Source organism: Oryx dammah, unplaced genomic scaffold (assembly GCF_014754425.2).
Source record: "Oryx dammah isolate SB20612 unplaced genomic scaffold, SCBI_Odam_1.1 HiC_scaffold_9, whole genome shotgun sequence".
NCBI lineage: Eukaryota > Metazoa > Chordata > Mammalia > Artiodactyla > Bovidae > Oryx > Oryx dammah.
Window position 1 is genome coordinate 24,347,797 of NW_024070193.1, and position 12,308 is coordinate 24,360,104.

The 12,308-nt window shown below is 41.6% G+C and overlaps 1 protein-coding gene across 16 annotated transcripts in view; it reads right to left on the minus strand.

The window, feature by feature from the left end:
* MAGI1 (membrane associated guanylate kinase, WW and PDZ domain containing 1) overlaps positions 1-12,308 on the minus strand; it is a 643,929-nt gene that overhangs the window by 41,958 nt on the left and 589,663 nt on the right. For all 16 annotated transcript variants that reach the window (XM_040246600.1, XM_040246596.1, XM_040246595.1 and 13 more), the window contains one exon: positions 4,704-4,735. In XM_040246600.1, the coding sequence (XP_040102534.1) occupies positions 4,704-4,735 (32 nt within the window). The remainder of the gene's footprint in view (positions 1-4,703; positions 4,736-12,308) is intronic.

Consider the following 12,308-nt stretch of genomic DNA (forward strand, 5'->3'; position numbering starts at 1 on the left):
AGAGCAAACTAATACAGACAGCACTTAGGCGCTTAAATGATGAAAAGAATTCATGTGGCTTAAAAATGACAAATTGATCCATTTTTAAAGCAAAATTATTTACAGTTCATGTATCTGCCAAGACTGAAGGCCACTGCAGTGATTTACATGGACAACAGGAAAAACTCCAAGTGCCGATGAGGTTATTAGGCCAATGTCGTTAAAGGTTGCTCCAAAATCAGTCTCAAATACAAGCCAAAGCAGAGGACGGTCCTTTTTATCTCTTCCTTTTATCATTTATGGGTCTAAGGCAAATGATTTTTTCCAAAAAGCAAGAAAGAGGAAGGAGTTAATGGAGAAGAAAAGGGAAGTATCGATTAATATGAAAATGAATTACGTATGCTTTGATAGAGTCTAATACAACAGCAAAGTCTATTTTGTGGGGCTCCAAAGGGCTGAGGGTATGAGCTGCTGTGAGCAATGAGAGGCAAGAAGACTCACGTAAGCGACTCTAGGCCTTCTACAGTCTACTTCCTTGCAGCCTGGACTTAGGTGGGTTGTACCACTGTCCTGGTTCTGGGTCAAGTGGCATTCGGGGCACTAAGGAAATGGAGAATTTGAGAAAGAGGTAGCATTCAGGAGGATTCAGGCTGGGTTACTTAACTGTGTACATTGCCTAACATCTCTCTCTTGTATTTTTTAATGACTAGCTGTCAGCTATGTCCTTAGCAGTCCTTCCAGGAGTAAGAGACAGAGAACAATGGAACAGAAACCTGTGATTGTTGCTACTTTCACCCTGTTGTGTTTGCTGAAGATACTTCTTTGCCCATCATTTGGTGTCCTTTAGGAAAACTTTGTGTGAGAACTTTTTTTTCAAAACTAGGAAAATACTATTGAGTGAACACATTATGCTTTTCTTTTTTTAATTTGAAAATAAAAGATAAGTAAATAATGTGGTTACCTACATTGCGTAGGCTGCTGGGGAACTCAGAAGAATTTCATAGCCCCATCACAGCATCTAACTCAATTTTTTAAATGGCCGTTTATGGCTTTGGATGACTACTTCACTAAGGTTATTATCATTAAGCGCTCAATGACTTTTATTATGTGTGTACTTGTTCAATGTTATATTTCTGCTTTGCTACCTTTTAAAAGTACATGCTCATCAGACTTTAGGCCTCATGAGGACAGTGAGTATAGATTTCTTTTTATCTCTCCCCAGTTGTATGAGGGCTTGAATGTTTTCTGTTTTAGTTCCTGGGTCTGGTTTTGGCTCATAGGAGATACCCAATCAATATCTGTTGATGGAACAAATGTATAAAATTTTTTAGTCATCTGTGACAGGGCATCCTTTCTTTGAAAGGAGCAATCCATAAATCATTTGTAGGCTCCAAGAAGGCACCATCTTATTTATTACAGCATTTCCAGCGGCTCACACCAAACCGGACACTTGGTCGTTTTTCAACGCCAGCTTGCTGAACAGATGGATGAAAGGATAAGTAGAGAAAAGAGAAATGTACGGATAGATGGACAGAGGAAAGGAGAGAGAAAAGAAAGCAACGGTTGGGAAATGAACGGTCGAGCAAACCTAGGTGAACACCGACTTCAGATTCAGAGTTTAGTGTGATACCGAGAGTTTCCAGTTCTCACACACAAAATCCTTGGGTGCGATTTTGACAAAGAGTCTGTTAAACAAGTTTCCAGTCAAGACGGGGATTAAATTGGGCCACCAAATGTTTCCCAGTGAGGGCTAAAACCTGACAGCAAATATGTCTTATTTTTGTCTCTGCCATTTGGCAGAAAAAAATCCCTGATGCTATGGATGTCCAGGTATTAAATTAGAAAGATGTTATTAAGACACCACCATTGTCCCCCATCAGTATGCTGCTGCTACTGCTGCTAAGTCGCTTCAGATGTGTCCGACTCTGTGCGACCCCATAGACGGCAGCCCACCAGGCTCTCCTGTCCCTGGGATTCTCCAGGCAAGAACACTGGAGTGGGTTGCATTTCCTTCTCCAATGCATGAAAGTGAATAGGGAAAGTGAAGTCGCTCAGCCGTGTCCGACTCTTAGTGACCCCATCAACTGCAGCCTACCAGGCCCCTCTGTCCATGGGATTTTCCAGGCAAGAGTACTGGAGTGGGTGTCATTGCCTTCTCCCCCCCCCCCCATGAGTATATAAACCGTAAATTTAACATTTACACTAACCCTAGTAGGTGAAACTGCTGATTGAGAGTAAGTTACAGAGACTATCCAGGAGGGGAAATGAGATAAAAAAGAGAAGTCCTTCTGTTCTAAAAAAAAACCCAACTACTTAATTATTGAAATTTTAGGGGAAAAAAAAAAAGGTATGAGGGCAAAGGAAGCTGTCAGTCACATGAGCAAGTCAACATCAGGAGCCTCTACAAATAAAGAACAGACACCATCCTCAGTTCAGACAATGTTATCTCAGAACTAATAGTAACTCTCAGCGTATCATAACCCAGGCACAGACAGTGTACATTTCATTCTGCAGCCTAACTGACTCTGTCTGTCACTATGGGAATGGCGTTCTGGAACCAGGACATTCAACTTCCCCATGGATTCCCTCCCATTCTACCCAAAAAAATCTCATCGTCATCTGTCTCTCTGGCAGGACTTCATCAAAATTCATACTGGGAAAGGGGAACAGCTTTCAACCCACCTGTACAGAACTCCCACTGATCACAGATGTTAGCAATGCTCTAACTGGCAACAGCAGACTTTGGCTGATAGCCCCCCCCCCCAGTTTTGTGCAGGAGCTGCCAGAGGGTGCCAGTAATGCAGTGAAAACCACCATCCCTGTCCTGGCAGAGAAACCAGGGAAGGACAAGCCCCAAGCTGGGGGCTGGCTCTTTTCTAACCCAGCAACACACCAGTCTCTTAGCTTGTGGTAATTAAGAGCCAGCAGACTGTGGGCAAAGCAGTTAAGAGAGCTTTTTTCCCTAGGAATGCAGCCTGAGTAATTGGTTTGCTACTTGCTAATGACACGGTTTCCACCAAAATAAACGGTCATGGGGAATTCTTAACTGACTTGGTGAATGCGGGCCCCTATACCTGTTTGATACCCTTTGAGTTCAGCAGCAAATTCCACAATGTGTTGGGGGAGAAAAGGTGCAAATGAATTTACAAAGATCCTTTTGCATAGCAAGTTTAAATGGAATGCAAAACAACACAGAACACCTTGCTACTGATGTCATCCTGCCTGTGCCAAACTGCTCTCTCCCCCAGTACGCTCCAGGTCAAGACTCCATTTCATGTGGAGTGCATAAAGTAAGTCCATGCATCACGCAGCATGCCAGGGGGTGGGGGAGAAAAAGGGATGACTCCTGATAACTCAACCTCGTGTGACACCTCTCTCAGTTGTGCTTCTATTTTTTTCTGAAGGCTGAAAAGGTTTCTGACTATGACCCAGGGATGGGGAGACACATATGCACACACACACACACACACACACACACACAGAAGCTTTGGAATCTCCATAGTTCCAACACGGACACCTACCAGCCCTTCTCAGCCTGGACATTAACACAAAATGACAAGGAAGGCAGCCCCAAAGTCACATGTTCGTTCCCATCACCATGGCATCATGCCACTGGAATCACATCCATTATGAATGCAGGAAGCCCCCTCTCTCATCTCCTGAATAAACTTCTGCCTCTTGCTGCCAGTCTTGGAGACAGCTGGAGAAATTCAGCTGCAGCACAGTAGCTGCAAAGTTTTTAAGGGTTCTCCACTCCTGGATGGCAGAAGGTTGTCAATTTTCCCTCCCCCGCCCCCTAATATTCTAAGCCACAAGGAAGCACACTTCTCTCTCTGTATCTTAGTGTTAAAGATTTGGGAAAAGTTCTTTCACCTGGATCAATTGCACAGGCACCGGAGTTCCAGATTTTTAGTTTTTAAGTAGCATTTTAATTTGTTGTCAATGCCCTGGGAGCAGAAGCTCACCACCACCAAGCAAAACACTAGAGCCTCTAAGCTATTAGCTAACATGTCAACTAGGTAATGCATCTTCAGGGAAACCAGATTAGAAAGGACAGCATAACATTGATTTTTTTTTTTTTTAAAGAATCCTATACCTGCAGCATAATGCCGCTAAAGCCGGAAAAACAACAAAGGACATTTCCACAGAAGGCAAAATGTCTTATTCTCAGTGCCGGGGCATTTTCCATGTGAGCATGGGCATATACACAGGACAGAGTTATTCCTCCGTAAACCTACAGGCTTTACAATTTTTAAATAATTTATCATCCAGTGCATAAGAAAGCTTAGGGAGGGAATCCACCCATGTGAATGGCTGGGAACACCAGTTGAGAGCAATGCTATTCAGGAAGCAGGTGGAGGGTTTTTTTTTCCCTCCTCCCAAAAGAAACAATAGCATTTGTATCAAGTTAAAACATCTAAGAGACTCATGCACTGGAATGAGAGTTGGGAAGCATGTATACAGAGAAGATTACAAACGTGCATTCTTTATCCAGGCTCTTGCAGCCTGCCTACAAATCACTGGACAGTTAAAAGATAAACCCAGATAATACCTCTATACCAAACGGAGCTCCAGAACTTAATAAAATGAGCCTTGGGTCTTGTCTCCTCCACCCACTCTAAAACACATTTAGTTAAGTCCAGCCAGATAGCGTCTCCTCCCACCACCAGCCTCCCACCCTCCACCCCCAAAAAACCAGTACCAAGTAACTGACAAGTCCTTACCGACTTTGGGCTCTTCTTGGGAACTGGCAGTCCTGGAAAAAACGCAACAAGGAGGGAAGGGGTGGGGGTGGGGGGGAGAAATCATTAGCATATAAATGTTACCTTTTCCTTAAAGAACAATCCCCAGGTGTTTCATGGCAACCTAGCCATCTGCAGAGTTATGTCAGATTTCTCCCCAGCATCGGAGTTACCAGGCTGTTCATATCGAATCAAAGCAGAGGGAGGAGGAGAGCGAGAGGCAGGAGATCTATCTGCATTAGCTATGCTGACTTGTACTGCAGCAGCCTGGAGGCTGGGAAAAGAAATTCACAGACCTCAGCGGCCTGGGAAATTGAACACTTGGACAGAATCTCAAATGCTCTTCTGGATTAAGAGAGACTTAACTTACAATTAAGTCCAAGATATTTCCTTTCCACACGATCCACTTGTCAGTTGATGAGGACCAATCAGGACAGAGGAAGGGGGTGTATATTTAGTTTCAGAGGAGTCCATGGTTAAAATTAAAAAAGAAATTTTTTTCTTAGTCTTTTTTTCCCCCCTGCCTTTTAGGAGAGGAAATGCCTTCTTTATTTGGATGAGCTGAATACCAAAACAAAGACAGATCATCTTTTGCCAGCACACACAGATCACAAACCTAAGCCAGTCTAGGAACCCCTCTGGATCATGGCACACCTCTCCGCACGTCACTCGTGCAAGTAAACTCCTATTCAGTTTCCTAGGACCAGCCCCTTGAAAGCAGATCGTTAGGTGCTGAGAGAAATTTCATGGTGCTGAGAGAAAAAGATAATAATGTAGAAAGAGAAAGGCAGAGGAGAAAAGGTGCTCACGGATCCTAGCAGGCTCTTCTACACCCCCTCTGTCTTTACTGGGAAAGGGAGAGCTGAAAGGGACCGTTGCTCTCACTTCTGGGAAACTCAGCAGCCATTAGGGGCAGACTTATGGGAAACCTGTCACCAAAAGGAGTGTGGCCAAGGAGGGCTGGAAAGGAAAAGCACAGCGTTTATCGGTGTTTAAAAAGTAATCATTTCTGCAAGCTGTCCTCTCTCTTTTTTTCTTTTTTTTAATTTTTGGTTCGAGCCAAGGTTAGATTGCAAAACGCAGATTCTACCTGTGTTAGGCACAATACAGGTCCTGATGTATTGGGATCTGATGACTTTGCCGGAAATGTCAACCTTTTTTAGAACACGATCCCTAGGTAGTGATGATTTCACCTCTAGTTGGAAGTGACTTGTCAAACCACGAGGCGTGCTAAGTTCAGTGCAAGTAACAGGAGGCGGCGGAAGAGGGTGAGTAGGAGGAAGCTGTCCAGAGGAGCAGTGCTAATGGGGCCCTGCAAGAGGGCGTGGCAGGGGCTGCTCGTCCCCGTAGGCAGTGGGGACACTCTTCTGGGATGGACTGTCATCTCAGTGGAAGGAGGTCACCACGGTCTGGCACAGTGGCTCTGGGACTTCAGAGTGCATATGGAGGACCTGGCAACTTCTTATCAAAGCAGAATCCCAGGACCCACCGTCAGGGGCCCAGGAACCTGCAGAATGAAAACACATCCCAGGAGATTCTGACACAGAAGGTCTGAGGACTCTTTTAAGGAAACGATGCCACTGGAGGAAAAGGATTATCACTCTCTCAATTCTGGCAAATTTGCATAGGCTACCTTCAGTCAGGTGCTTTACCGTCCTTCATTCCTCAGTTTAGGAAATGGAGAGACTAAAGACTCTTTGTGCCCATTTGGGGTAATTTAATAGACAAAATGTTTAAAAGCCTCAAACCTGGCACAGAGCAGGTGGGACCTCAAATGTCAACCCTTTTACCTTTCTTTGCTAATTTACACCATTCAGGAGGAAAAATAAATGGTTATGGTTATCTTACTCTAATTAGGAAAAATCATTTGCCCAGCATGTTAAAATGCAATATATATATAAACATATATTTATTTATAGGTATAGAATATATATTTATTATTTATAACAATTTATATATATTTAAAATGCAATATATATATTGGATTTTAACATGCTAGGGGAAATATTTTGCCTATGGATGAGAATAACTGTCTTGAGCAATTTAGATGTGTCATTTTTTTCTTAAAAATAATCATTAGGTGCTTTGATTTGTTCATTAATGAGATTCCCCTTAAGGAATTTTATCAAGTGATATTAGTTTTGGGTCACTGTGTACACATTAAAATGGTCTAATATTACATCTTTAAATATAGATTTTTCTCTAATTCAGACTGATCTTCTTAGTGCATTAGAATAAATAGTATTTCACTGGAGTGAGCTTTTGCTAGACTTGTCAACGCCCAGGATTCTAACAACCCTCTACAAAACTTTGTAAAGAATCTCCAACTAGTTAAGAGGAGTCAGGGAAAATGACTTGAATTTACACTCTGCTTATCGGTTCTAAAACTCTGACCATCTCAAATCCTCAATCTCTTACAATTTTCATATATAAAATAAAGGGTACTTTGGATCCTCTATCATAGTGAAATATTCGCACCCACATTCAAAGTATTGCAGGTATATGCTGCTCACTGCAGCGTGATTAGTACAAAAAGAATCTGGAAACAACTGGAAGTTCAAGATAAGCTCAGGGACGGCCAACCTATGAGGCAGAGGTTAAATGCTACAAGCTATTTCTACTAGTGACAGCATGAATGGTCTCCAAACTATAATGCTGAATGAGAACAGCATGAAGCTGAAGGGAAGGCACAAGAGACGGGTATTACACAGATTCAGACACATCCGTGCTCTTGACTGTCACACACAAATATTGGCAAGTGGGGAAATAAGGGACAGGGAGTGGATAGACTATTTTAAGCAGGTTTCAGCCTTAATCTAGAATTCTTTCCGCAAGAACATACTCACATCTTGTTGAGGCAATAAACTAAACATTAATTAATTAATAGCCCTTCCATTAACTGTACAAAATCAACCAGTCTAAAGCATATTGTGGTAACCAGTTAGTCTGTTTGTTCTGAAGCAGCAGTCCATGGACGCTTCTAAAAAATCCCAGGCTCAAGCGACCCAACAAGTTGTTTTACAAATAAAGTTCTTTAATTTAAAGAGGGATTTGCTCTTCTCTGCTGGCTAGTTGCCAAAACTCTTCTTTTTTAAAAAAGCCACACCACTGACAGGAGCCAAATGTGCCCACAAAACAGTATTTAAAAAGTCAAAAATCAAGAGGCTCCATTTGACTGCTAAAAAAAGAAGAAATCAAAGATTTGTTTTAGGTCCACACCATCATTAAACCTTAAAATCTAAGGAATATGAATGTTGGAACCAAGCTCCTGATGACAATTTATAATTTATTTCAACCAAAGCTATTCAGATGGGCTGAAGATAGCTGTGAAGACCTAATGGAAAGCACTAAAAGAGATCCCTTGTCGGCAGAATTTCCCAAGACTGAGAAATCCTGCTAAGTGGCTCTGGTTTCGCTGGAGGTGACTGCAGGCCACCCTACCTTGGATGCGCCACGGAAAGCAGAACCATCCCATACCAACAGCATGTCAGTGGTTTTCCTCAGGACAAAGGTAACCTTTGTGTTCCCAGGGGAAGCAGGAAGCCCATCTTGTAGAAATCATGCCACACGCTACATAGGAGGCACATGGGCAGAAAGAGCACCTGTCTTAAGGGGCTCATCTGCTCCCTTCAGGGAAAGGAAGGGGGGTTGTGAGAAGAGGCAGAAGAATCCACAGACAGCACCATCTGCTCTTAGAGCCTGGAACTTCAGAGGGATCCCAGAAAATTTCACGGGGAAGTGAACCTTCAAAGTGTAAGTCTGGGCGTGGTCTACACAAGTGAGAAAACCTGGGGGCCTGAATTTCTAAAGTTTCCAATGAACAAGGTGTCCCTCTGGAGAAAACAAATGGCAAATGACGGGCTAGTGACTGATATATGATCAATTAACAGGAGGAGGAGGAAGAATCTCTTTCCTTTAGCTATCAAGGCCATAAACTACGCTACTGAACATGTTCTCATACAACTATATGGCAAGTGTTATTCTTGGTGAAATTTTAAAGTGGTTGTACATGAACGTTTATATGAAAAAAGTAAAAATATAACAGAATACAAAGCATTTGGGAATAAAACACAGAAATTTATACACTAAAACTGTGTGTTCTTGGGCCAATGATATCATGGATGGCTTTATTACCTATTTTAGAATGTTCCACAACAAGAAAAGCTTTGTTTACTTATGAACATATACATACCCACAGACACCACAATAAGGTCTATACTGCCTCTTTAAGTAAGATAAATGCAGCAAATTTCAGAACATTTTATTGCATTTTTAAATCTCTAGAGCCACTACTGACTTCTACTGACTTCTTCTCCAAGAGTTGCTTACTTTTTCCCAAAATGAATATATACACATTGAGTTTCTTTAAACATCCTGTTGAGATTAAGACTTGTGTTTGTCCTACTGACTAGATGGAAATAGGGAAGACACTGGATAGCTCAGCTGGGTATCAGGCAAGCCAAGGAGAAGTCAATCTCTTTCCCATTTTGTCACCAAGATAAACAAAACCTGAGATGCTGGGAAAGAGATTGGACTTCCCTGGACCTAATTTCCTCTAGGCTGAAAGGAAGTGAGAATGTCTACCAACCTTACTCTCTGAAAGAACCAAGAAAAATTGCACAAAGGGTCTGGAAGGGGGGAATGCTAAAGTCATTATCAAAAGTAAAGTGGATCTTCAAATAAGAAAAAGGTACTGTGTCACCAATTTCCTTTTTTTCATTGTGATAGTCCTTCCCCTTTCCACTTAGTCTCTAGATTTGAGAATTTTAATGGAAACATTTGGTTCCCGCCTCAGTATTCTAACACATACTATGTCACTAATTTACATCATCAAACACAAGGGATTCCTTAGCAGTGTGCAGAGCAAAATGATGCATTCACAACTGTACTGCCGAATATGGTAATGCCATGCGTAAGGAGCAAGGAACTTACATATATTCAGAAAGAGAGAGGGAGCTCCCAGCAAAGCCACAGAGAGAACACTAAGAACTTGGTCAGAGGCTAGTCTTAGGTAGACTTCAAAGAGAATAAGACTACTTTTGAACACATTTTCATTTCAGACCCTACAAGTTTTCTTTCTTATTCTAAAACTTATCAATGCATAATGCTAAATGCAGGATTCACAGATTACAACTGACTTTAACTCAGTAAACTTATCATTAGGATTTGTATTAAGGGATCAGGACCAGAGTCTCACACAGACATACATGGAGAAGATGTTCCACACAGTGGTATTTAAAGAAGGCAGAAATGGAAACAATTTGAACTTCCAAGAACTGAGGAATGAGCAAGCATATTGTTATAGCAACACGATGGAAAATTATGAATTCATTAAAAATGAGTGGATTGTGAAAGTGAAGACTATTGAGCAATGTGAGAAAACGGTAATAACACAAGACATGAAAAGCAGATTAAAACCTGCCAGACAATATAAATGCCTTTTTAAAAAATGTTATATCACACACATACATCATACACCCAAAGACTACAGAAAGATATATTAAAATATCCGTCCAGACTGCTAGGATGAATAGGTGATTCATCTTCTTAGTTTTGGTATTTTCTAAGAATTTACATACACTACAACTAGAATCGTAAACAGTTAATTTTTATTGAACATTGTAGCCATACTGAGTGCACCTGGACAGTGGCATATACCTACTGGCTTTAGTGCACTGCTAGATTAAAAAATAACTGGAGTTTGTTCTAGCTCTCTCTTGATTCAGTGATGCCATTTCTACTCAAGTGTCTGTACTGCTAGATTATGGGCCATGGCCTCGATTGAAAATGGGATACAAAGCTGTTAGAGCCTTTCTGAAGCAAAGCTGCAGAGAAGCACACAGTTTTGCATACAAATTCAAGGAGCCTCTGAAACCTTGACCAGGGAGCCTGAGAAGCCCCTTCTGTTGGGGTATATGATCTGCAGGTTAAATCATCTTGTTCAAGCACATGAGTATGGTGTTAGAAGCAATTCCTAGAATGAAGTTCATTTCTGCTGAGTTTGTGTCTCTAAGAACAGGGTATGCAAAGTACTTCATCTGCAAATAGAGGGGACAATGAGAAGAATCGAGCAGAAAGGGGAAGGTTTTGCTGCTTTCCTCTCCTTCTTTCTTGGGAAGATCGAAAAAAAAAATTTGAGGAGTGATACTAAGAACACACCAGAACACTAATATTTATGGGCAAAAATGCTGCTGCATGAAAAAATTATGAAACTAGTAGGTAATGCTTTTACTGGAGGATAGAGTAGTATGCTGATGGATCCAAATACCAAGAGATCATTAATATACAGATGGGAAGAGGTACAGAACAAAGAGAGTGAGAAAATTTGTGATGTTCCTGGTAATGCAGAATTGATGATTATTACATTGCAAACCAACGGCTCTGAACAATTAACATTAATGGCCAGTAACCTTTCTGGAAAAAAGCCATCTGCACCATTCTCTACCAATTAGTATTTCGTTTGTTTTGTTCAATACATAATATATAAACCACAAAACAAATTTAATTTGCCCTCACCTCACCAGTGAAATGCTAATAAGGACAGTCCAGAAAACTGAAACATGTAGGTATAGTTTGCCCTAACTTTTTTTTCGCTAAAGGCAGGAAGGAAATTAGGGAAAATGCACTCACTCATTGAAGCAAACTGGGCTAAGAGCCTGCTATGTGCCAAGAGCTGGCATGAGATAGTGTATTTAACTGAACCTGTTTTCGCAGTGTTCACATTCTGTGGGGAAATAGAAAAAAAAAATCCACAAATAATTTCAGAGTGATAATTTTGGTGAAGAAAATGAAGCAGGATAGGACTTCCCTTGTGGTCAGTGTGGGGAGGGGGGTGGGAGGGGGGCTCATGTTTGGGGACGCATGTACACCTGTGGTGGATTCATGTCAATGTATGGCAAAACCAATACAGAATTGTAAAGTAAAATAAAATTAAAAAAAAAGAAAAGAAAAGAAAATAGGAAAAAAAAAAAAAAAATCTTCCTGCCAATGCAGGGAACACAGTTTGATCCCTGGTCTGGGAAGATTCCACATGCCTCGGGGCAGCTAAGCCCATATGCCACAACTACTGAGCCTGCGCTCTAGAGCCCATGGTCCACCACGAGAAACTATCACCGTGAGAACCCTGAACACTGCAGCAGAGTAGCCCCCACTTGCCAGAACTAAAGAAAGCGGCTGTGCAGCAGTGAAGACCCAGTGCAGCCAATGAACAAATAAGTCACTTAACTTTTTTTTTTTTTAAAGGAAATTAAGCAGAATAAAAAGGAGTTCATGGTCTGAGCCACAGTCAGCTCCCGGTCTTGTATTTGCTGACTGTATAGAGCTTTTCCATCTTTGGCTGTAAAGAATGTAAGCAATCTGATTTTGGTGTTGACCATCTGGTGATGTCCATGTGTAGAGTCTTCTCTTGTGTGTTGGAAGAGGGTGTTTGCCATGACCAGTGCGTTCTCTTGGCAAAACTCTATTAGACTTTGCCCTGCTTCATTTCGTACCCCAAGGCCAAATTTGCCTGTTACTCAAGGTGTTTCTTGTCTTCCTACTTTTGCATTCCAGTCCCCTATAATGAAAAGGACATCTTTTTTGGGTGTT